The sequence below is a fragment of the Malania oleifera genome, chromosome 4 (assembly GCF_029873635.1).
Source record: "Malania oleifera isolate guangnan ecotype guangnan chromosome 4, ASM2987363v1, whole genome shotgun sequence".
Taxonomy (NCBI): domain Eukaryota; kingdom Viridiplantae; phylum Streptophyta; class Magnoliopsida; order Santalales; family Ximeniaceae; genus Malania; species Malania oleifera.
The window spans coordinates 6,264,900-6,292,482 of record NC_080420.1 but is presented as its reverse complement, the minus strand read 5'-3'; the positions used below and the strand labels follow the sequence as shown (position 1 = coordinate 6,292,482).

At 36.5% G+C, this 27,583-nt stretch overlaps 1 protein-coding gene across 2 annotated transcripts in view; it reads left to right on the top strand.

Moving 5' to 3' along the window:
- The window catches only part of LOC131154425 (DNA repair protein RAD16-like), a 64,868-nt gene that overhangs the window by 9,172 nt on the left and 28,113 nt on the right, over window positions 1-27,583 (top strand). Inside the window, exons 6-8 of one of the 2 annotated variants that reach the window (XM_058107191.1) lie at window positions 18,541-18,595; window positions 19,862-20,005; window positions 20,326-20,411. In XM_058107191.1, coding sequence (XP_057963174.1) covers window positions 18,541-18,595; window positions 19,862-20,005; window positions 20,326-20,411 — 285 coding nt within the window. The remainder of the gene's footprint in view (window positions 1-18,540; window positions 18,596-19,861; window positions 20,006-20,325; window positions 20,412-27,583) is intronic. The other variant, XM_058107192.1, reaches the window with a different exon arrangement.

The window sequence follows — 27,583 nt, the reverse complement described above, 5'->3', positions numbered from 1 at the left end:
GGAGCATATGTTTCATCAAAATCAATTCCCTCTTCCTGATTATAACCCTGGGCAACTAGTCTAGTTTTATTCCTAGTTATTACCCCATTCTCATCTTTCTTATTTCTATATACCCATTTAGTTCCAATAATTGTATGATCATTAGGCTTAGGAATTAGGGTCCACACTTTGCTTCTTTCAAATTGATTAAGTTCTCCTTGCATGGACATCACCCAAGACTCACCCTCTATGGCTTCTTTAATATTTTTAGGTTCTTCTTGGGACAAAAAAGCAGAATGACTCACTAGGTTCTTTAAGGAAGATCTTGTGGCTACACCACGGGATGGTTCACCTATGATTTGATCTATAGGATGGTCCCTAATGAATTTCCAATCTCTAGGTAGCTCCTGAACTTCATTTTCATTGTCATTATCTTCAGAAGATTTATCATTTATTTCTGAATTTTCACTTGCATTATTTTCAATAGATAATTTGTCTAAGCATTTTCTAATGTCATTATCATCTTCATCATCTTTCTTAGAAAATGGATTAGATTCATAAAAAACGACATGGATAGATTCAATGACAGCCAATGTTCTTTTATTGAAAACTCTATATACTTTACTATTAAGAACATAGTTTAGGAAAATGCCTTCATCAGATTTAGAATCAAATTTCCCTAAATGTTCATTATCCATACGCACAAAGCATTTACAACCACAAACATGAAAATAGGAAATATTAGGTTTATGGTTGTTCTACAATTCATAAGGGATTTTATTAAGTGACGGTCTAATCAACACCCTATTCATGACATAACATGCAGTATTTATAGCCTCAGCCTAAAAATATTTAGGTAGCTTGTAAGCGGAAGCCTTGAATTCTATTGAATTTTCATATGTACATCCCAATCTTATGTAATACAATTACCTATTCTAAAAAAGGAAACAATCCCTTTACTGAATAATATCAAATCCCCCACACTTACCCACTTGCCTAATTTGTTAATTATTTACAATGATACTTGGGATTTTAACACTCCTCCTCAAGTTGGATCATAAATATTAATCATCTCCAACTTGCTAATGAGATCATCAAAGTTTTGTCCTCCCAACCCTTTAGTGAAAATATCTGCAGTTTGTTCCTTGGTAGGTACATAAGTCAGACAGAAAATTCCTTCTTCAAGTTTCTCTTTGATAAAGTGTCTGTCCACTTCCACATGTTTAGTCCTGTCATGTTGAACTGGATTGCGAGAGATGCTGATAGCTGCCTTATTGTCACAATAGAGTTTGATAGGAAATTTCACCGGGACCTGTAATTCTTTCAAGAGTTTCCGTAACCATAGTCCTTCACATATCCCTTGAGCAACTGCCCTGAATTCAACTTCAGCACTACTACGAGCCACCACATTCTGTTTTTTGCTTTTCCAAGTTATCAGATTTCCCCAGACAAATGTGCATTAACCTATGGTGGACCTTCTATCTTCCACTAATCCTGCCCAATCTGCATCTGTAAAGATCTCTACTTCCTTACTTTCACAATTCTTAAAGAAGAGTCCTCTTCCTGGGGATCCCTTGAGATATCGAAGAATCTTGTACACGGCATCTAAGTGGGCCTCTTTTGGTGAATGCATGTGTTGGCTTTCTACACTGACTACAAATGCAATATCTGGTTTAGTATGTGATAGGTAGATTAGCTTGCCAACCAATCTCTGATACCTTTCCTTTTCAACTGGTATTCCACAGTCTTCAACCCTCTTTACCGCTTCAATTGGGGTTTCGCTAGGTTTGCATCCAAGTATGCCAGTTTCAATTAGGAGATCAGTAACATACTTTTGCTGAGAAACACTAATTCCCTTTCTCGTTCTCGCCACTTCCATGCCCAAAAAATACTGCATTTGTCCCAAGTCTTTAATTTCAAATTCAGCAGCCATAACTTTCTTCAATCTCTCTATCTCTACTGTATCATCACTAGTAAGGATTATGTCATCAACATACACTATTAGAATTGTTCTCTTACCTCTTTTAGACTGTTGGAAGAACATGGTATGATCTGATTGCTCTTGTTGATAACCTTGATTCTTTATTACTTTTGCACATCTCTCAAACTATGCTCTGGGAGATTGTTTGAGTCCATACAAGGACTTCTTGAGTTTACACACTCTGTTTTCTTCACCTTTCCCATTGAATCCTGGTGGTATAGTCATGTATACTTCTTCTTCTAACTCGCCATATAAAAAGACATTTTTAATATCAAGTTGTTGTAGTGACCAATCTAAATTGGCTGCCAAGGATAAGAGGACCCGTATTGTATTTAAGTTTGCCATTGGTGCAAATGTCTCCGTATAGTCAATGCCGTAAGTCTGTGTAAATCCTTTTGCAACAAGTCTGGCTTTATATCTTTCAACTGTCCCATCAGATTTATATTTCACTGTGAAGACCCATTTACAACCCACTGGCTTCTTCCCTCTCGGCAAATTTATCAACTCTCAAGTTCCATTTTTTTCTGGGGCCCGCATTTCTTCCATGACTGCCTCTCTCCATTTAGGTATTTCTAGAGCTTCTTGAATGTTCTTTGGTATTCTCATCCTGTCAAGGTTAGAGACAAAAGCACGATGTCCTGTAGACAAGCTTTTATGAGACATGTATTTAGACTAGGGGTATTGAGTACATGACTTGGTTTGTTTTCTGATTGCAATAGATAAATTGATATCATCAGGTACAGGATTATCAGAAGAAAGCTCAATTACCAGATCAGGATTGGGCATGGACTCTTGGTTATTCGGAGCCATCATCGGTTCTGACGCTCTCGGTGCCTCAGGTATGAGATTCTCCCTGTTCTTTGTGTTCGACTTTCTTGAGTAAACAAGTATGTCTGCGTTGTTTTGCTTTCCTGTATCTCCCCTTGAGTTTAAGTGTTCTGTTGTGTTTGACAAGTCAGGAAGTGATGCAATGGAAGGCTCGATAGATGGGTTAGGGAATGAAGCAACGGGAGGCTTAATAGGTGGTACGGGTTCAGATGACGCAGATTCAATAATAAAGAGGTCAAAGAACCGATCTTCACTCTATTTCTCCCCCTGAAGAGAGGGCTTTGGGAACCAAGGAGTGGTTTCAAAGAAAGTAACATCAAGTCTAACAAACAACCTTTTTGAGATCGGATCATAGCATTTGTAGCCTTTCTGGGTAGGGGAATAATTAAGGAAGACATATTTAATGGCACGTGGATCCAATTTATCCTGGTGGTGTGCATGAACATGAACAAAAGTAGTACAAACCAAAGATTTTCGGCGGGAGACTGGAGGGGAGTCGAGAGGTAGGAAAGTATTCCCGGAATTTCTGAAGAGGGGTGATAAAGGAAAGTACTCGACTCGGCATTCGATTAATGAGATGTGTGGTTGTTAAGACGGCATCGCCCCAAAAATAGTTTTTCATATTGGTAGTGAACATTAATGCCTGGGCTACTTCAAGTATATGTCTATTTTTTCGTTCAGCAACCCCATTTTATTGAGGGGTATCTACACAAGAACTTTGATGAACAATCCCATTTTCTTGAAGATAAGTTCCCAAAATATTATTAAAATATTCCATACCATAATTAGTACGTAAAATTTGAATGAGTCTAGAACTGTGTATGAATCATGGAATGAAAACTGATGAAAATGGAGCGGACTTCAGTTTTGTCTTTCAGCAAGTAAACCCAACAAAGACGAGTATGGTCATCAATAAAAGTAACGAACCATTTTGTATTGGTGCGATTGAGGGAACACGAGGGACCTCACAAATCACTGTGAATCATAGTAAATGGGCGAGATGCTTTGTATATGGATGATGGGAAAGAAGTACGACGGTGTTTTGCAAGCTCACACACTTCACATTGAAACTTAGGAGACTTTTTATTTGAACAAATAAACGGAAACAAACGTTTTAAATATTGGAAATTGGGATGGCCCATTTTTGAATGCCATAACAAAAGTTCACTATCTCTAGAAATAGATGCAGAATCACAAATTGCAGTATTACATAGTTCACTTAAGCTTGCCTCCTCAAAGTAGTAGAGTCCCTCATACGCCTTAGCAGTGTCAATCGTCTTCCCCGATGATAGGTCCTGAAAAACACAATGAGATGAAACAAATTTAGCAGAACAATTTGAGTCTTTTGTCAATTGACTGATGGATAAAAGATTGCAAGATAACTTGGGAACATGTAGGATAGATTGTAAAGTTATAGAGTCAGATATGCGAATACTTCCTTTACCAACAACTGGTGAGAGAGAGCCATCTGCAATTTTTACTCTCAAATTCCCAAAATATGATGAGTAGGATGAAAAACATTGATAGGAACCAGTCATATGATCAGATGCACCCGAGTCAATTATCCATGGAGATTTGTAACAGGATGTAGTATTTAAAGCTGATAGATAATTACCTCGGTGAGCCAGGGAACCAGAAGAAGATTGACCCGATGTTTGAATTGACGAAATCATTTTATATAGCTGATCTAACTGTTCAGGACTGAATGCACTACTTGAAGAGGTATTGTTTTTTCTCCTTGTAATTTTCAGTTGACTTGTCAGTGCTAGCCTGGTACCCATGATTTTTTTGGTATTGTCTCGAGTCACTCTCGACTTTCAATCTGCTGGTTTTCCATGAATATCCCAGCAGGTATCTTTTGAATGACTTGTTTTTTGGCAATGTTCGCACCATAATTTACCTTTTTGTGGTTGTTGACTGGATCCCCCTGGGCCTTTTGATACAAGGGCCGAGACATTAGGCCCATTCGTGTGCCCATTTAGATTTGGGGTGGATATGGGTAGGTCTAGCCCGACAAGATCACTTCGGGGCCTTAGCATCACACGCCTCCTACTTTCCTCCCTCCTAACTTCTGCGAAGACCTCTCGGGTTGAAGGAAGAGGTCGCTAGCCAAGGATGCATCCCCTCACGTTGTCCAGATCTCGGTTCAGGCCGACAAGAAACTCGAAGACCCTTTCGTTTTCAAGCCTCCTTTGGTATCGTGTGCTGTCGCCGAAGCACTCCCACTCCTCGTCAATGCTTAGGTCAAGCTCCTGCCAGAGATGTGTCATCTCCATGAAATACTCAATAACGCCTCTCTCACCTTGCCTCATCTGCCACAATCGGGTCTTGATTTCGAAGATTTGCAAGTAACTCTTGACGTCAGAATATGTCTCACGAACGGCATCCCAAACGTCCTTTATCATTGGCAAGAACAGGTAGATTTTCCCTAGTGATGGCTGCATTGAGTTGACAAGCCAAGTGGTGACCATGGAGTTTTCAGACCTCCATTTTTGCAAGGTGACAACGTCGGTGGAGTTTGGTTTCCTTCGTTAGTCAGTAAGATAACCTAGCCTCCCTTTTCCTTCAATCACCAATTTTATGGATTGAGCCCACTGACGGAATTTTTTTCCATTTAATTTCTCCACTGAGAGTGGAAAGGATATGTTGTCTAGCACATTCGAACCCCCAACAAATGTGGCCTCTGAGTCGCCGTCGATATTTGCAGAAGAGGTCGACCCTCTGCTATTGACGGTGCCGCTGGCCATAGTTAGCTAAGGTTGAGAAACCCTAGTTCTGATACCATGTAAGCAGAAGCCTTGAATTCTATTGAACTTTCATATGTACATCCCAATCTTATATAATACAATTACCTATTCTAAACAAGGAAACAATCCCCTTACTGAATAATATCAAATCCCCCACATTTACCCACTTTCCTAATTTGTTAATTATTTACAATGATACTTGGGATTTTAACATAGCTTATGTTCATTCAGCATAGTTCTACCCATTTCTTGTAATGACCTATTCTTTCTTTCTACCACGTCATTTTGTTGAGGAGTCCTAGGTGCAGAAAAGTTATGTGATATGCCCTCTAGGTCACAATAATTTTCTATGCCTTCATTTTTAAATTCAGTGCCTCTATTACTTCTTATATGAGTTATCTTATAGCCTTTTTCATTTTGGTTTCTCTTGCAAAGTTTAGTAAACTGTTCACATGATTCATTTTTATGTGAGAGAAATAACACCCATGTGAACCTAGAAAAGTCATCAACAATGACAAAAGCATATGATTTGCCACCAAGACTTTGCACAGAATTAGGACCAAGCAAATCCAAGTGAAACATTTCAAGTGGTCTAGTGGTAGATATAAATTTCTTCTTCTTAAAGCTAGATTTTGTTTGCTTACCCATTTGATATGCATCACAAATTTTATCTTTCACAAATGGTGTTTTAGGCAAGCCTTTCACTAAATCTTTTCTTACTAGTTTAGACAATAAATCCATACTAGCGTGTCCTAATCGCCTATGCCATAACCAACTAGCTTCATTTATTGTAGAAAAATAAGTTACTTGTTGTGAAGTTAAGTTATCAAAAGTAGTAGTGTATACATTTTCATGGCGATCTGCAGTAAAAAGAACTTTATGATCCGATTTACTTTCAACTATGCATTTATCATTTTCAAATGATACCTTATATCCTTTATTACACAACTGACTTATGCTTAATAAGTTATGCTTCAACCCATCAACTAATAGAACATTATCAATAACCAAGGAAGGATCCTTACCAACTTTACCTATGCCGATGATGCGTCCCTTTGCATTGTCGCCGAACGTCACATACCCTCCATCCTTGGGAATGATTGACGCAAATTTTGCCTTGTCGCCAGTCATGTGCTGTGAGCACCCGCTATCCAGGTACCACTTATCCTTGGAGGAGGACGATCTCATGCACACCTGCAAGATAGACTAAGTAACTGATGCTAGTCCTCAAATTTTGTTGGGTCCACGAGGGTTAGTAACTAGATCACCCTTAACTACCCACACCTTTCTAATTTTCGCATGCTTATTCCTAAGTGGACAATCAAATTGAATATGGCCAATTTGTTTGCATTTAAAGCATTTCATTCTATCCTTAGGATCTTTAGGTGGGACTTGAGATTTTGATTTGCGTGTGAAATGTCCGAAGTAAAGATTAGGTCGTCTAACATTTTCAATGCCATTAAAACCTAGACCCTCTTTACTTAGAGAATTTCTTTAGGCACCAAGTAGTTTTTCAAAATTGCGTTTGCCCTCGGTGAATTTAAAAACAATTTTGGAGCTATCCTCCAATTTCCTCTCAAGCTTAGCTATAGTCACATCTTTTTCTTTCAAAATTGAAGCATGAGAGGTTTTTGCAACCCCAAACAATTTTGACCAATTTTCGCATTTCTTTTTTAAATCATCATTTTCTTTGGTCATTTTATTCAATAGTTTAAATATACGAATATATTCAAATTGTAATTCTCTAAACGTAGGTATGCAATCAGAATCACAATCATCAGATGAATAATATGAAGATAAAGAGCAAGAAGACGATACCTCATCATCATGTGCCATTAAGCACAGATTAGCAACCTTTGAGTCGCTGCGGTATGAGTCTGAGTCACTGCTACTTAATTTATCACATGAAGTGTCTACTTTCATGACCTTTTTCCTAGCATCCTTTTTCAGTAGTGGGCAGTGCGGCTTGATGTGCCCAACTTGTTGCAATTGTAACACGTGGGAGCATTTGATTTTTCTTTTCTTTTACTAGATTCTCCCTTCTCAGATGCAGACTCCCTATATCTTTTGTAGGGCTTTCTATTCTTCCTGAAGAATCTGCTGAATTTTCTAGTTAGCATGGCCATATCATCCTCAGAGTCAGGTTCGCTGCATTCACTAGATGTATTAGTGGAAGTTTTCAATGCAGTCACCTTTTTCGCCTTATTATGTTAATCGAGTCTCTCATTTATAGCTAATTCATAGGTAATCAGGGAACCTATCAATTCATTTAGAGTTATAGCCTTAAGGTCTCTACCCTCAAAAATGGCCGTAGCCTTAGCTTCCCAAATGGGAGGCAAGCCTCTAAGGATCTTCCTAATCATCTTATATGCAGGATAGGTCTTACCTAGTGCATGCAGTGAGTTTATAATGTGTGTGAAACTAGTGTACATGCTTTAAATGGACTCACTTACGTTCATCCTAAAGGCCTCATATTCACTAGTCAGCATATCTATCCTACTATCTTTCACATCCCTAGTACCTTCATATGTGACTTCTAATTTATCTCAGATTTCTTGTGCCGTAGCACATGCCATTATTAAACCCATTCACATCAAGACCACAATACAAATTATTCATAGCAGTAGCATTCAAACTAACAACTTTCATATCATCATCATTATATTCTTCCTCAGTTTTAGGGACTTTAGTCTCACCCTCTATTTTCATAGGAACATAATTTCCCTTAGAGACGATCCTTCACACCTTCCAATTTATATTTTGAAGGTAGATGCGCATCCTCTGTTTCCAAAAGGTGTAATTAACACCACTGAAAACCAGAGGTCGTGTGGAAGATGGTCCCTCAGGGAAAGGGGTCACGGTGCTATGAGCCAGCTAAGATCCTTTGCAAAATAACTATGAGTCTATGCTATGTGACTTTGATACCAATTGTTAGCTTTACCGTGATCTCAAGAGGGGGGGGGGGGGGTGAATTGATATTTTAAAATTGATGCCCTAGGTCAATACCCTAACAACAGTATTTTCACAACCTTAAAGTCAATCTAGTACAAGTAAAATAAATCAATTGCAATATGTAGTAGAAATTAAATAGCACAATTTAATCAACCAAGCATACACCAGAAAGCAGTAAAAAGTAAGTGACATCCAGAAGTGTTATCGAGGTTCGGCCAATTGCTTACGTCTCCGCCTTGGCTAACAAGCACAATGATTACCACTATAATGCTCACTTAAACGGGTGGAGCGACACCTAAACAACCAGGTCAATTAGCACAGGGCTGACCTCAACCTTTACAGACAATCCTTACCGGACTGGATTACCGCCCCCTCAAGCCACGCCTGGAATACAACAATATGTTCACAATAAGACTGGTACAGTGATTATGCTTTCATGTAAAGCAAATATGTACCCAATATAACTTGTTACATATACATCAACAATATGAATATAGTGTAAGTTTAATGATGTAAATAGTTGTGCAAATAACTCTCAATAGGGTATGATCAATGGAATGCTCAAGAGTGTTCAATACAAGCAATATCTTTGAAATTAGGTAAAGCAAATTTCAATAGCTAATCAAGCTTCCAAAGATATCAATCAAATATTCAAACTAGCTCAAGAAATTTTCTTCAATGAAATAAACACACTACTAGTTTGAAAAATATTTTGGCTTGTTGAAAATATTTTTGCACAACAAAAATCAAAGCTATGGGAGTCTTGCAACAAATATGCAAAGACTCCTAAGCTTGCTAGTCTATCCCAACAAAAGATTTATAATATGAAATCAGTGGGATAAACCTTAGCCAAACTCTCCAAAAAATAATATTAATAATCAATCAAGCAAATGAGAGTTTTAGCACTATCTAGCAATAACAAGCACACTCACTAAGCTCTTGCAATTCAAGATTTATCAAAGAAATGAGTATTTGAGGGTATTTTAGCAAAGTAGGATTTTTAGAGTAGAGAGGATTCTTGGCTAATGATTTTGCTAATTAATTGCTAATCCTCACAAATGAGCCTATATTTATAAGCAAGGTAAAAAATATAACCGTTTGGGACCTTCAGGGTATTATTAGAAAAGTTCTAAAATGCTTAGGAAGAATAAACCCAAATTAACCCGTGTTTACCTCGAGTAAAATAATTTTAACCCGAGAAGGTTCGGTCGCCCGACTGGACTCATTTTTAAAAACCTTTAAAATAAGTTCGGCAGCCTGAGTTTTGGTTTGGTAGCCCAAAAAAAAGTCAATAGCATTTTGTTCATAGGTTTGGGTGCCCGGTCATTGGGTCGGTAGCCCAAACTTAGATATTCGGTCTCCCGGGCCTTTTTTGAACTGATTTTCTCGGTAGCCCGAGTTGGTGAGGGGTCCCTTTCAAAGGGTTCGGGCGCCCGTGGAAGATATGCATAAAAATGGTTTGGTTGCTAAAGAGCTAGGTCAACTGTTGACTTTTCAACAGTTCGGGCGCCCGAGGAGTTTTGAACTCCTGGGGTTTGATTGCCCGAGCTCTCTCAAACTTCCCTATAATATTCAATTTAATTCATTTTTAACACTCCTGAATTCTGTATGATATATGTGCATGAGTGTTGGGACCTAGAGTCATACTAGGGTCTTACTGAGCTTACAATAGATCCTATATGCATGACATGCAGGTAATTATTACAGACCATATACCTAGTTACTATTATAGACACATATTACATTAATTGAATTTGCAATATGAAAGAGAATCCTTAGAATCTTCATATCTTGCTTCAAGTGCCATTCCTTGAAATGCTCATACAAGCCTGCACGTACACTTGAAAGCCATCAAATACCTAAGTATTTGTCATTATCAAAACCGGGTGTGACCTATAAGGTTAACACCTCCCTTATCTTATCTTCTATAGAAGCTATGCTTGACTTACTGTGAATATGTTTATTCTTTAATTTAACATTATACCACTCATCCATCTTAGTATTCTCATCTTGACATTTAGATCAAGGATGGTATTGAGGATGATACAAAATTGGTGCATGAGCAGGAAGACTAGTTGGTGTCTCCCTATGTTGAAACTATTTTTTCATGATTTGGACAATTAGCCTTTTGTGGTTCTTTTGAACATATTCTAAATAATTGATGTGAGCCAATTTTTTTTCACTGTTTGGGAACCCTTATTTGGGCTTGTGAATTTGAATTTGGAAAGCTCAAATAGACGCATGGTGAGATTTTGAAACCTCTTTACATGATCTGTTGATTGCTCACCGCTTGTTCTGTTCGTCTTGGACTCATGATCACATTCTCTCTCCTTCACTCTGCAAGATGCTCGCAACTGTCATCCTCTGCCTCTACAACCCCCATTCTGTTGTCATATCTGCCTACGTGGATGCTGTCACTGCCATGTCATTGCAGATCTTAAAATTACCGTTTTCTGCATTCTCGAAGTCATTGCCTAAAGTAATAACACTCGAGCAGGAGTACAACTCGCTGATGGTGCTGGTGATATGCCTTGCTGCAGCCATTGATGCTTTCTGAGACTCAGAACCAATATAGTTGTTGAAGATTTTATTCTGTTGAAATTACCAAGGTTAAGAGCTTCAAGGCCATGCTGGCACTTTTGTCACTGATTGGCAGCATAGTTGGTGCCAGCAACACATTGAGTAAAAATGTAATGGACTGCTTGATTACTTGATTGGTTGTGTATTGGAGCAGTGAGATGTGGATGACAAGGCAGGCTGCAGCTGAGATGCTGAGGGTGGCAGTGGTGGAGAGGGATCTGGTAATAGAGTTAAGGTACAAGGGCTTGGCATCCTTGGCTGTGGCAAGGGCTTACTAAACCCTCTTTACAGTTTTGAGGCATGTTCACATTGCTTCAAATTCAAATTTAAAGACTTAAGTTTTTGGAGTTTCCAATGAATGAATTTTAATACGCACTTTTCAAATTCAGTCCTTAAAATATTGTTCAAACAATGAATTTGAAAATCCATGTATTTCAAATTCAAGATTTGAAATACATGTTTTTGAAATGCACGCCATTTTTTTTTTTTTTTCTGATAAACAAAGAAATTTATTAGGAGGGAGAAGAATGTTGCATGATGTAAAAATCCATTAGCAAAACATCCACAGCAATGCAACATAGACTTCTCTACTCCAAAACAAGTTGTTATTAGTAGCCACATCTTTGAAAATTCAAGCGTTCCTTTCCAATCAGATGCACCAAATAATAGCCACAACAGAGCATTGCCGCAAGTCTTTCTTATTCTTCCCTTGCCAAAAGCCCCAAAAATGTTAGCCTATTATAAATCATCTGTGTTGATGTACTAAAAATACATGGGAAAAGAATCAGCTTTATAGAATGAGAGATAGTGTTCGATTGCTTGACGAATATTGTTGGGCCCAATGCCTTTCAACTTAAGCTTCTGGAGTAATTGGTCATTTGACATGTATCATAGCTTTACTTCTAGGAGGTCCTAAGTTCTTGTATTGTCATCTGGGTTTCTTCCCCCATTATATTTGTTATACCGCAGCTTCTCTAATTGTGTTTGTGCATCCATTAATGTTCTATTTGTTCACCTGCATGAAATGGGAAAGCATTTAAGGTAGAGGATTGGATAGCTTGATATGCATTGTTGGGCTCAAATCCCAGTAGCTTAATATTTTGAAATGATTAGTGTTCCAGTAGGTCTTACAAAACCAGCACAAGGCTATTTGTCAACAAGAGCTTGAGATGCTGATTGTACAGGGCCTGAAAAGTGAGTGTTTCTGGAGAATTCCTTGAACCTATTGCCTGAATTGATGAAAATGTTGTGGTTTTGTTGTGAGGGGCTAGGTAAGTGGATTTTTTATTTATTGGTTTTCCTGGTGTACTCCCCTGTCTTGAATTTCTCTTAACTTTTGCCTAGTTCTGTTTCAAGATTGTCAGTAAAGGCATTTGACCTTAAGTAATATCTGCTTATTGTGCCACTGGAGAGAAACTATTGTAGTTCTACTGGAGTTGGCATCATTGTTGGGAAGGCTGCTTCAGTAGCCAAGGAGGGGGTAGGCTGTGAAGTGATGTGAGCCTGAAGCAGATCTAAGGTGGATGAACCATTACATACAGGGTTCTTGTCTTGTACTTTTGTGATAACTATAGTTTTGTACTGTGGTGATTTGCTTTTTTACTTTCAGTTTTTAGTGTTTGTACTTCTGTATGCATCTTCTCTGTTTTCCCTTTGTATATTTCCTTATTATCTAATAAAATTCCAATTTATTAGCAACAGTACGTGAATATGTTTTTTTTTGGTAAGATTCTTCGCCATCCCTTCACACACTTCTTTGTATGTACTTCATTTTATTAATAACTATATTTGTGCTTTGAAGTCAGAAATGTTAATTTTTTTCCTCCTAAAACATCATGATTTTTAGGAAAGTGATCATGAATGAACATTCTGGCTGAAGGGTTTAGATATGAAGGTGACCAGCACCTTGAGGACAGGCTCAAAGAAAACATGTTTAAAAATTGACCCCCTAAGAAGGGTGTCATTTCTCTTTTTTCTAATTATCGCTGGTAACTGTCCTCTATTAGTTTTCCATAACGTTCAACTATGGAAAATGTTTGTCATTAAAATCTAGTGTCAAAATGGCACTAATGATTCTCTTAGATTTTTATGTTTCAAATATTTTACAATTATTTGATGGTGTAATTTTTATGGATTTAATCTTATTTCCAAGATTGTTTTCCCTCCTAGAGATTGTTTCCTTATTTACCAAAATGAAAGAGCCTATATAAAGGCTTGATGTGTAACCATACAGTACGTCTTAAATTGAGTTCTCTCTTCATTTTTAATCTCTCTCTCTCTCTCTCTCTCTCTCTCTCTCTCTCATTTTCCTATTGTTTTCTATTATTTGCCTGTGTACTTCTTTGGCAATCGGCCCTGCATTGATTTGGCAGTAGAAGTTCATAACTACTTCATCCTTCTCTAAGTTCCTTGTTGTCTACATTTTTTTTTTGGATAAGAAAAATATAAAAGGGCAGCCCAGTGCACGAAGCTCCTGTGTATGTGGGGTCTAGGAAGGGGTGAACCACAATGGTTCAATAGTATGCAGCCTTACCTTGCATTTTTGCAGAGGCTGTTTCCACGCCTTGAATTCATGACCTTGAAGGTCACATCGTGACAACCTCTAGGCTCCCCTTCTTTGGATAGGAAAAGTATGTTGACTAAAAAGACAAAAGTGCAAAGAGAGGAGGACAAGGCATGCTCAAAAAGCAGCTGAAAAAGGGCATCCCTGGGCCACAAGGCTCCGAGCTTTGCGAGGTTAGGGGGAGGGTTGTCACAGTGTATGCCAGCCTTATCCCTGCTTTTATGCTGAGAGGCTGTTTCCTTGGACTTGAACCCGTGACCAACTGGTCGCGAAGGAGCAACCTTACCATTGATCTAAGATTTAGAACTGTTGATAAATATGATAATGCAAGATTTAGAACCGAAACATTGCAAATAGAATGCATTAATGACAGGTATGTGATGTATTAAGATATGATAACTGTAAGACAACAACAACAACAACAACAAGCCTTAGCTCCCACTAGGTGGGGTTGGTTACATGAATTCTTTTCCACCAAGTCTCTCGATTGAGTGTATTTTCCTTCACTAGTTTAAGATCTATTATGTCCTTCCTCACAATCTCATTCCAAGTTATTTTAGGGTACAAAAATCATACCAACCATATTCTTTTAATATAAATCAAATTCATAAATCAACTGAAGCTTAGTTATATGCATATACTACTAATTTAGAAATAACAAGTAAAATGTTGTAGCTAATATCAAGGTTCAATTTTTGCATAAAATTTCAAAAGGCTGAAGAATTTCATTCATATCCTTCTAGTAATAACCCTATTTTTAATAAAAGAAGAAAACTTGCAAAGAATGAAATTTCAATTTGGGTTTTGAATCTCAAATTTCAATTTCAAGGATATCTTGCTCCATAGACAAATATTTGAAAAATCTTGCTGAAATTACAAGATTTTGAAATTTCTTGGATAATTCGTGGAATTTTAACATAAACTGTCTGCTGTTTTGATTTTGGGGATGGTGTAAAGTGGAAATTTCAACAAATTTGTTGAAATTTAAGACCATGCTTCTTATACACGAGCAAAAGAAGGTTGGAGAAGCAGACAGCCTGGGAATTTTTTAAAAAAAAAACTGCAAAGCCCTTCCAAAATTCTAGTATTTCTAATTAGTAATCAAGTTTTGGTTATTTATTCTACCGATTTGGTAGCGAGTTAATTTCCTTTCAGTTTTCATTGAAGTGAAATGAAATGTTGATTTGAAAGCTTTGAGGAACCACACCAACAACTTGTATTCAATAAACAAAGAGATGTGGTTTAGCTCGCCAAGAATCATTTCGAGTGCAGTCCTTGATTCTTTGTTATTATTTGGAAATTGTAAAGAATTTTGGAGATCTTTGGGACGAAGCTACCAAATGTGTTTCTCTTTACTCTTAAGTTATTTTCAGATACTTGGAATTGACTTTCATGCGGAGTGTTGTGGCTCCAACTCCTTGTGTTTGGCTACTGCAGCTGAAAACATATTATTTTATTAGTTATGACAAGTGATGTGCTTGGATATTGCAATATAATGGTGCCTATGCCCTTAGATATGTCAATATATCATGATGCCAAGGAACCATTATGCATTGATAATAAATTGTAGCCATAAACGAATCGTGCTTTTTTTTTTTTGGTGGTATGAGTACATATTGATTTACTTTATTCATGGCAAGTCATGTTGATTTATTTTTGTTGTGATATTGGAACATATCGAAATATGCCACATTGATTTGAAACCTTTAAGGAACTCCACCCAACAATTTGCATGTGATAAACTAAGAGATGCGATGTAGCCTGCCAAAAATAGTTTCATGTGCAGTCATTGAGTTTTTTTTGTCAATATTTGGCAATTGTAAAGACTAAAGAAAATCTATGAAATAAAACTATGATGAATGTTTTTGTCTTAACTCGCAAATTATTTTTAGATGCTTGGAATTGGCGTTCATGTGAAGTTTAGTGGTTCCAACTGCTTTTGTTTGGCTAGTGAATGTCATATGTAACAATAAGTGATCATCTTCGTGAAAACATATTATTTGTTAATAGCCATGACAAGTGATGTCCTTAGATATGGCACTGTGTAATGATGCCAAGGAACCATTACACATTGGTTAAAAAATTGTAGATATAAACGAACTTCGTTATCTTTTTGCAGTGATATTAGACAGTATTGATTTATTTGTTCATGACAAGTAATGTCCCTAGATGTGGCAGTGTTTCATGATGCCAAAGAAACATTACATAGTTATAATAAATTATAGATATAAATGGATTATGTTTTTCCTTTTGTTGTGATATTAGAAACACTCTTTGAACACCCAAACACATTTTCCATTTTCAGTTAATTTACATTTTTGAATACATCTTACTATATTTCCTTGGTTCTTGAAGCCTACTTGCTTTCCTTGATTGCAAAAAACAATTCACATGCCTGTTTTATAGTTTGTCTAATGATGAAGATTTTAGGCCATTTAATGTTAATTTGAAGAGTCTCTTTTAACTCAAATGTACTATTATGTGTTCATTATGCATTTAATTAATCTAAAAAATATTTGGGTAAAGAGATTGCAAAATTTTACCCTCTAATTCCAAATGTGACTTTTAACATGTAAAATTCAATGTTGCTTAATGAATGTGGGCTGTGCACCGCTTCCTTTTTGGCTGGGGCAGAGTGTGGAGAGGAACTTTAGTTTTTGCCTTTTAAATCGTCTTTTTTTGGGTCTATATATGAATATTGTATCATCAAATGATTTTTAAGACATAATTTTAAAAATATTTTTTGTTTCATGCCTTTTCAACTTAAAAGAATTTTTTTCTGTAATTTGGTTTTCAAGAAAGGTTCATTGTTTGAATCTTAAAAACTTCATTTTTTTCTGGTTTTTAAATTAAATGACTTTAATCGTAGTACTTGGTTCATAAGCATTTATGATGTTCCTATTCATCTTTTGAAATTTGAATTTTTAAAAATATATTTGGTACTTTTTTTTGTTAGGTATCATCTTTTTTGGTCAAATACCTTTTTAACTTTGGCAAACCACCCTTCTAGACCCCTGTTATGGCATGAGAGCCTTGTGCGTTGGGTTCTGTACTTCTATTAATCTTGTTAACTTTAGCCATACTAGATAGTTTGTGCAGTTCTCTTCTATGATCTTACAGTTTGTTTATCCAAAAACCAAAAATTAAAACATAAAAAAATAAAAAAATAAAAAAAATTCTATTATCTAAAAAAATTTCTTACGTGATATTAAAATTTCACAATTTAAGGTTCATATGTCTCTTAAATTTACTGATGTTTTTATGGCTCTTTTAATGAATATTTTGAATCTTTATCTCTAAACAAACATCAACAAGAAGTTCACTAACATTGCAAAGCCTCAAAAGTCTAGAAGGCTTAAAAACTGAAAAACTGAAAAATAAAGCTTTAGGAAAAACACAAAGTCAACCACAATGGATATGTTAAGCAACTGCTCCACCTAAAGGCTGAATCTTGGCAGGCGAGGGCCCCTATCTCTCTACTGCCCACACACAAAAGTTCATTGGGCTTGAAGAGTGAATAAAGCACAGGCTCACTATATCTGATGTTGAAATTTTAATTTTAGCTAGAAGAATAGGGTTAAGTAAGTTTCCAAACATAATTCTTTAGTCAAAGAGGCTTTAACACCATTTTAAGAAACCACTCCACCTAGAAGCTAAGCTTCTTAGAAGAGGACCCAAGAATGACTTTAGTATCTTTCTAACAAGAGCCAACGTTAGTGATCTCCCTGTTTTTTATGTGAACCATCATGGTTTACAAGAAGGTAGAGATGTTCTCTCTCCCCTATGGTATTTCTAAAGTTATGCTCCTTCAAGTGCTGATTATTGCAGCCCAAAGATGACTTGCATGAGCCTCCCTCCATTTGGAAGTTTCAAAAATTAAGCTCCTTAGAATGCCTGAACCCATGTAAGAGGTCTGAGCACTGATCCTGGTCACATATGCTTAATTATGGAAGGAAAAAGGTGGGAGACGTTTGCCATTGTGATATTTTGAAATTCCTCTTCTACTGATCTTTCATTAAGTAATGGTTATGTGAGCAGAAAAATACCATGAAATTGTTAGGGGTTTTGCCACCCAAAAGTATTTGGCGTCTTCCCCTCCATAAGTAGCATTTTCTTGTCATGGGAAGAATAGGAATCTCATATATTAAGTAACCAAAGTGTGAAACAAAACTATTGCACTGAGAAGGCTTGATATACATTGTTGCCTCACAACCTAACATCTTAAGCTTTTCGGTAAAGTGGTAATCTAACATGATATTAGAGCCAGGTTACTAGGAGGTCCTAGGTTCTACTCTCGTTGCCCGCATTTATTGTGTGGTGTTAAAAAAAAATTATCATATTCCCCGTAACGGGTGTTATTTATTGTGTGTTTTATCTTCCCACGTCCTGTTGGGCTGCAGGTGTGGGCGTGTGGTAAGGCTTGATATACAATGTTGGTCTACAACCTGACAGCTAAAGCTTTTGGGTAAAGTGGTATATAACATGCAATTATAGGAAGATGTGGTATATTTAACTTCTACCTATACCATCTTAGGCAGAATGGAAAAAGGAAAGGGACAAGGGCTGTCTTGCTTGGCATGAAGGCTGCATCTAGAACTTGAAACAATACTATTGTGATCTGACATTGGGATTTCGCAACAGAAATGTATAATGCATGTTTGTCATTTTTCTTGTCTTAACTCTAGTTTTTTCTTTTGTTGGTATCTTTTTTGAACCTCTATTTTGTGTTTCAAGAGAGAGGGATTTTGATTTATTGGTTTTGCGTGTTGACAAGGAGTTATGCTTGTTTCTTTCATCCTATCACACATTTTCATTTTTACTATTATCTTTGTCTGTTCATATTATTTTTCTCTTAAAATATTCAGTTCTCTTTTCAGTTTGTTATTCAAACTTATCTTTTGTCCTTGCAGTCATGTAGGACAGTGTCCTTGTTCTCATGGAAGGCATTTTTGCTGGTTTAACAGAGTGAGTATTGCAAATCATAGACAATTGTTTCTTTAAGTGAACAGTTTGAATCTTATAGTTAATTTTGAATCTATGCTTACTAGTCCTGTGCAGAAGAACTTTGTAAATTTTCAATTGAATCGGTAAGAATTTAATTTTCATACTTAAAATGCTGTCATATTCAATTTCCTTTTAAATACAAATAATTGCATTATCATACCTTAATACCATATTTTAGCTCTGAATTTAAGAGTTATGAGCTATGAAGAATGGAACATGCGACATGGACACAAAACAATATTTATATGGTAATATATAAAGGTTTCCAAAAAACAAGTAAGTTTTTGGCATTGTGACTTGTCTAAGGTCCTAATCCAATGCTCCCAAACGCAAGGTAAAAGATAAAGGATAGAATCATCTGCAAAACTGAAGATGTAATATGGTCAAATCCTCATAGCATATGTCAAGCCCATTTACAAACCTCTTTCAATTCTACTGTCAATCATCCTCATAGCATCAACCACAATAGTAAAGAGAGAAAGGAGAAAGGTGAACTCCTTGAACAGACCCTTGGATGCACGAAACCAAGACTTTGCCTCTCCATTCACTAAGACTGGAAAAACCACCGAAGATAAACACCCCCGAATCCATCTGCTCCACCTCAAACCAAATCCTTTCCTATCCAGAAACTCGAACTCATCCATCATAAGTTTTCTTGAAGTCAATTTCAACACTAGACCTCTCTATCCTTCAGACTCTATCTACAACCACCTCATTTGCTATCAAGGCTGTGTCTAGAACCTGTCTATCACCTATAGAAGTGCTCTGACTAAGAGAAAAAATCTCTTAGACAACACTTTAGCTAAAATATTATGAACACTAGTTACTAAGCTAATTGATCTAAAGTGCCTTTACTTTTGCCGCACTATCTCTTTTAGGCACCAGGGTAATGAAAATAGAATTCATACTCCTTCCTACCACTCCATTGTCAAAATATATATGAATAACTTTGAAAAGGCCTCCCTTGAAGAACTCCCAGCAACCCTGAAATTTTTCATAGATTATAATTAATAACATAATCTTTCAGGTGAAATAAAAGTTGTTATGCATTTATCATGATTTTTTTTTTCATTTACACCTTTTTCCTATGAGCTTTTTCAGTAATTCATGGTAAATCATGTAGTTTATTTTGGGATGTCAATTTGATTAGATTCAATTCCTGACAACATTCCTAAACCAAAATTGATTCTGATGACATTAGTTAAATTTGCTATCTTTTTGTGTCAGTTTATAGTAAAACGAACAAGATCGCAGGATAAAATTGTGCACACAAGGGCTATGATTTTGCTAAAGCACAAGGTTCTTAAAAGTATAATGCTAAGGCGAACTAAGAAAGGAAGGGCTGCAGATCTTGCTCTCCCACCTAGAATTGTAAGTAGTTTATCCATCATACCCCCTCCATCTCTCTGAAAGGGCTATTTGGGAATTTTGGCAACTGAGTTACACCAGTTCCCCATGCCTCTTTTTATCAAGTGAGAATTCACTTAAGTGTGGTTTCAAAAAACAGATTCCTAAATCCTATTTTGGGAAAATGACTCCTCCTAATCGCATTTTTGGGTATCTTGAACAACCTCTTGAGATTAATAATCGTAAACCATTATTTTTTGGATTATTTTTTTTCGTATGCCAGATTAGTAGTAGTAAACTGGTCTTTGTTTAATTTTCTGACTTCTGTACTGCTTTTTTTTTAGGTTGTCCTGAGGCAAGATGTCTTGGATGTCAAAGAGGGAGATTATTACAAGACCTTACGTGAACAAAGTCAATCAGAATTCAATACGTGTGTCTTCCATATGCCAAACATGCTCTATAATAAAAAATTTTCTTGTTTATTTTATTTGAAATATTCTCCTTTTACCTAGCAAAAAATGTATATACTCTCTTTTTATCTCCCTCCATTTATGTACTGTTAGCTGCAAAGTACTTGCATGTGGAATGTAGTTCATGCTGGTGGTCTGTCTTTAAAATTTTTAATTTTTTATCATGAAGTTTGGTCACTCTATTTTGTTACTTTAATTTTAAATTAACATATTGTGTATGAGTAAAGATTTAATATCCTTGAATTTATCAAAAGAAATGGCCAATGATTGCATAAATTGGCGGAAAAGGATTCATATAGCCGACCCCACCTAGTGTGACTAACGCTTGGTTTTGTTGTTGCTGTTGTTGTTATATTGTGTATGAGAATGCTTCGTTGTTGATAGGAGAAGAAATGTTTGACTTAGGCTGGCATTTTGCACCTAGATCTATCTCTCTCTATTTATGTACTGTTAGCTGTAAAGTACTTGCACATGGAATGTAGTTCATGCTGGGGCTCTTTAAAATTTTTAATTTTTTATCATGAAGTCTAGTCACCCTATTTTGTTACTTTATTTTAAATTAATATATTGCATATGAGAATGCTTAGTTGTTGATAGGTGAAGAAATGTTTTGACTTGGGCGGGCAGACATTTTGTACCTAGAATGCTTTAAAATGTTACTAACTAAGCTGGTGGATATTTCTGTATTTAATGAGTTTTTAATTATTCTTTTTTTAATTTTTTTTAATGTTTTTCAAGTTTCAAATTACAAATTTCTTAGTGAGACACTCAGAATTATTTGATGAGCTGCTATTGCCACGCCACAGTTGGAGACAAATGTCGCATATGCTTGATTGTTGTTGAACATGTCAGTTTAGTCATCACTTCACCTAGCAAAGCTTAAGCTGTTAGGTGGTGGGCTGACAATGTATACCAAAGGTATTCAACAATCCACACTCTCCCTCATGTTTTGCATGCAAGGATGCAAATAGATGAACTTGAACAAGTTGTAAGAACTGAAAACAAAGTGCACTGTGAAAATGCAGATAACCTGGAACCAAACCTTTGACAGCATGTTAAGCCGCCACTTCACATAGAAGCATAAATTTTAGGCGGTGGTTCAACATTCAACATTATCTTTACATGGTGCCATGAAGGAGCCGTGCTAGTTCAACAATTCTTGCCCCTCCCACCAAATTTAGATTTGTATTCGGCACATCTTAGAACCTTTTTATGCACACAATATTGATCTGGGCATAGGATCAGATGATCTCTTTGGATTTCTTCTTGTAAGCCATGTTTATGAAACATATATATATATATATACATATATATATATATATATATATTTTGCTGCATGTGTACATATATGAGTGGTTTTTTTAATTTTGGAAAAACCATTTTAAATCCAAATATAGTATCCATGAGGAATAAAATACAGAGAGTTGGCTTCTTTTAATAATTCAACCATTTCCACATGTTCTTATTTTTTGGAAATTATACAAATCTGACAAATTTGCACCTACGTCTGATGCCCAAACCTGTGCAAATGTGGTTTGATATGGTACTCAAGGCTTTCAAGTACCAAAGCAGTACCAAACTGACAAGCTCGGTGTCTGCATGGATGAGCTTGACCTTGTAAAAGAGAGGAAGTGATTGCCTTACCCAAATTGTGGTATCATACTTGCACCTAATCTGGCTTAGCAGTCTGTAAGTATCACCAATTTGTTCAAAGAGCACTGATTCTCTCTCTCCAGAACCTTCTAGAAAGTTCTCTCTCTGTCCTCAGAATTCTCTCTCTCTCTCTCTCTCTCTCTCTCTCTCTCTCACTCAAAGTGGGAGCCTTGTGCACTGGGTACGGCCTTTTTTTTTTCCTTTCTCTTGGAAATTTCTCCCTCTTTCTATGAAATTTCTCCTTCAGAAAATTCTCTGCCCCTCTCTATAACTTTCCTTTCTAGAATTCTCTCCTCTTTAGAAACACCAGTTGGAAGTTTCCTAGAAATTTCTAGTTAGTTGGCATCAACTTTCAGCACCTGTATAAGGAGCTCATGGCTCCAATGTTGGATAAGCACAAGGAAATTGTGTGTGCTGTTGCAAGGAGAGAACAAGAGTGTACGCAGCAGAAATTGTGTGTGCTGTGTGGGCAAGAAAAAAGTGTGTGTGTGCAAAGTGTCAATAGAAAGTGAGTGGTGGGTACTCGGCAACCATCCAAGTATGGGTGTAAAATTTATGTGTGTTGGCACATTATAACTATGAGATATACTTGAGTGTATGTGAGTATTTTGTTGCAAGTCTAAGTGTATGGGTGTTTGTTGTTTGGTGAGTGTCATTGTCTGTCTAGGTGTATGGTGCTGGGCACCTATTTTATTTCCTCAAGTCAATAAGAGCTAGTCTTTTATTGTGATCCACTGCCTTTAATTCCCAACAACTGGTATCAGAGCTAGCAATCCGAGACTGTTGCAAAGATTGTGGTCTGAGGAGATTACACTAGTATGCAGTTTGGGACGTGAAGTAAGTTGGTTGGGACCAAGCTTCCCTGGTTAAGTGCAGGGCATCACCAAGTAACATTGGCGGATATTGTAACCTTGACAAGCAACATAGAGAAGCTCAACCACAACAACCATAGAACTTGGAGCATTGACATGCAGTTTTACCTGCTTGGACAAGACTTATGGTAGATCGTTGGTGATAGTCAAACTACACCACCAATTGATGTTGAAGAATTGAAAAAATGGACAGTGAAAGCCAACAAAGAATTGTATGTGCTGACGATAAAAAGTAGAAGATGAGCTATTACAACACATCAACGACGCAAAAAACCCAAGGATGCATGGGACACACTAGTTAATTATAATGGTGATTGGATAGTGGAACTCTGCCTGTGATGCACTTAATGTCCTAATTTTTTCACACACAGCCGGTCCCAAGCTCGGGTTAAGGAGGAGGGTTGCGTTAGGTAGCTGACAGCCAGCGTAAAATTTGTCAGATCACTATGATATGAATCATTACCGAATATTTGCTGGGGCGTCCCCTACGAGCGATGCGTTGCACTTGAACCACTCGGGTGTAGCGAAAAGTGGGTGAGGGTGGGCTAGGTCATCGCCCCGAAGCGATGCGCCATGTCGGCGCCCGGGTACGGTGTCAAATATGCGAGGGTTCCTGCATCATTCTGGACATGGGCAGGTAAATACATTAGTTCAGGAAACTAGGATTAGATTAGCAACTTGGAATAAAAGCATGGAAATTGTGGATACAAAGAATTAATATAATTTGCCTTCAAGAAACTAAGTGGGTGGGGGAGAAAGTTAGAGAAATCAATAAATCAGGATTTAAACTTTGGTACACTGGAAAAGAAAAACATAAGAATGGAGTAGGCATTATTATAGACAAAAACTTAAAAGATAACGTTGTGGATGTAACTAGAGTAAGAGATAGAATTATAAAAATCAAGATGGTATTAGGACAAGAGATAATAAATATCATTAGTGCTTATGCTCCTCAAGTTGGCTTAGTAGAAAATCTTAAGAGACAATTTTGGGAAGATATGGATAGTATTATACAAGGCATACCAGGGACTGAGAAAATATTTATAGGAGGAGATCTGAATGGACACGTTGGAAGAGATAATAAAAATTATGAGAGGATACATAGAGGATATGGATATGGAGACAAAAATGAGTTTGGGGAGATGATCTTAGACTTTGCTATGTCATATGATTTTAGTATAATGAATACTTGCTTGAAGAAGAGAGAAGAACACTTAATAACCTTTAAAAGTGGACAAAATAGAAGTCAAATAGATTTTTTTTTAACTAGGAGGGTAGATCGTTTATCATGCAAGGATTGTAAAGTTATTCCAGGTGACAGCCTAACCACACAACATAGAGTCTTAGTGTTAGATATATGTATTAAAAAATGGAAGAAAAAGGATAAAATAAACCAGTATAGGAGAACTAGATGGTGGAACCTAAAAGGAGAAAATATAATAAAATTTAAAGATAAAATGATCAAAGATGGGGATTGGACCTTATAGGATGAGATAGATACAAATACTCTTTGGAATAGATTAGTTGACTCTATTAAAAAAATAGCAAAAGAGATTTTAGGTGAATCAATGGGAAGATTCTCGAATAGCAAAGAAAGTTGGTGGTGGGATAAAGATGTACAAAAAATCATAAAGACAAAAAGAATTTGGTATAAAACGTGGCAAAAATGTAGAAATAGAGATAACTTTGAAAAATATTAGGAGGCAAGAAAAGATACAAAAAGGGCCATTAGTGAAGCTAAATATAGATCATTTAATAGTTTGTATGATAGATTAGGTACAAAAGAAGGGGAAAGAGATATATTTAAACTTGCTAAAGCTAGAGAAAGGAAGAACAAGGACTTAGGAAATGTAAAATGTATAAAAAGTGAGGATGATATTGTCTTGGTTAAGGACGAAGATATTAAAGAAAGATGGCGAAGTTATTTTAGTAAGTTGTTTAACGAAAACCAAATAGCAGGCTTAAACTTAGAGTTGTCAAATGAGGAAAATACTAAAAATATAAGATTTATTCGCAAAATTAGAGTTAATGAAGTTAAGTTTGCACTAAAAAAGATGAAAAATAGGAAAGCTATGGGACCAGATAACATCCCAATTGAAGTTTGGAAATGCTTGGGTGATAACGGAATTATATGGTTAACTCATTTATTTAATACAATTGTAAAAACTAAGAAAATGCCAGATGAATGGAGGAAAAGCACTTTAATACCTATATACAAAAATAAAGGAGATATTCAAAATTGTAATAACTATCGTGGAATTAAATTTATGAGTTATACGATGAAACTATGGGAAAGAGTAGTTGAATAAAGATTAAGGTTAGAAACGAAGATCTCAGAAAATCAATTTGGTTTTATGCCTGGGAGATCTACCACAGAAGTTATTTATCTTTTAAGAAGATTAATGGAAAAGTTTAGGGAAAAGAAAAGGGACTTGCATATGATATTTATTGTCCTTGAGAAAGCATATGATAGGATACTTAGGGAAGTTCTATGGTGTTTTTTAGAAAAAAAGGGTATATGTTGTTGGTATACCGATGTCATTAAGGATATGTACGATGGAGTAATGACTAGTGTAAGAACTGTAGATGGAGAAACTAGAGAATTTCCAATTACCATAGGTGTACATCAAGGATTTGCTTTGAGTCCTTATCTTTTTGCTTTAGTGATGGATCAATTGACTAAGAGTATTCAAAAGGAGGTTCCATGGTGTATGTTGTTTGCAGATGAAATTGTATTAATTGACGAAACTAGGGATGGAGTTGAGGCTGAGTTAGAATTATGGAGAGAAGCTTTGGAATCTAGAGGCTTTAGGATAAGTAGAAACAAAACAGAATATATGAAATGTAATTTTAGTAATGATAGGAGGAATATTGGAGACAAAGTTAAACTTGATGACGAAGAAATAAATAGCACTTGTAGATTTCGATACCTTGGATCTATTATGCAAGCTGAAGGAGAAATTGAAGATGATGTAATGCATAGAGTTAAAGCAGGTTGGGTAAAATGGAGAAGTGCTTCAAGTGTGCTATGTGATCATAGAATACTCTTAAAATTGAAAAGGAAGTTTTATAGGACAGCTATAAGACCAGCTATGCTATATGGATCGGAATGTTGGGCGACGAAGAAACATAATATCCAAAAAGTAAAAGTTGCTGAGATGAGGATGCTTAGATGAATGAGTGGTATAACATTGAAAGATAAATTATGGAATAAACATATTCGTGGTAAGTTAGGTGTAGCTCCTATAGAAGATAAGATAAGGGAGGGACGACTCAGATGGTATGGACGCTTGCAACGTAGGCCTTATAGTGCACCTGTGAGGAAGAGTGACTTCGTTACTGTGGGGGGCAGTAGAAGGGGTAGGGGTAGACCTAAAATAACTTGAGAGGAGATAGTGAGTAAGGATTTAATATCATTGAATCTATCAAAAGAAATGGCCCATGATCGCATAAATTGGCGGAAAATGATTCATATAGCTGACCCCACTTAGTGGGACTAAGGCTTGGTTTTGTTGTTGTTGTTGTTGTTGGTGATTGGATAGTGGATTCTGGATGTTCCAATCACATGACTATAGACAAAGGAAAATTAGAAAGTATTTTTGAATATAAAGAAGGGCGATTCATGGTAACTGCCAACAACTCTAAATTGCCAATAACTCATATTGGCAAGATAGTGATAATACATTCATGTGATTGGAACATCCAGAATCCACTATCTAATCACCATTATAATTAATTAGTTTATCACTTATCATGATAAGTGTTGATTCTTCCTCTGGTTTGGAAGCTGCATGCTCTTCATTTGACATATCCTCCATTATTGCGAAGTATGCTTCGAGGTCCCATTCTTCTTCACTACCATTTTTACTCTAGATGGGTGTCATGGCATTCCCTTTAGCTTGTTCGTACCAACAATCTCAAGCGTAGTGCCCTCTTTTCCTGCAGTTATAGCATTGGTTGTCACAACGATACAGCTGAATGCGTTGCATGTTCTTGGAATAAAGAAAAATCTGCTACTGGTATTACAACTCACTACTTTAGGGAATTACATGGTGTTAGGCCCGAACGATGTCAAGGTGTACTAGATTTTCTAGCCTGTGGGTGCACCAATCATGAAGGGGCTAAGAATGGAGTCTATCTATGTAATGTCAGCTCAAGAAGCATATGTAGGTAGGAGAAGAAACAATGAGACAACAAACTTGTGGCGTGTAAGACTTGAGCATGTAAGATATCACAAGGTTAAAATAGTGATGAAGAAGTCGATGCTCACAAGCCTCCCCTAGGTATATGTTCGAGAAGACATTGTGTGTCTTGCACACCGCTATGGAAAAGCACATTAGTTACCATTTTTAGAGCCAAGAAGTCTCTTGAACTGATTCACTCAGACATTTGGGAGGGTAAAACAATAGTCCATCAACGGATTTAGGTACATGATGATGTTCATAGATGACTTCTCCAGGTAAGTCTAGGTTGACTTTATGAAAGAAAAATTAGAGGCATTAAATAAATTTAAGGAATTCAACGAGATGGTGGAAGAAGAAATAGGGCGAAAGATATGATGCCTACACATAGAAATGGGGGAGAGGATACATTGAAAGAGCTATTTG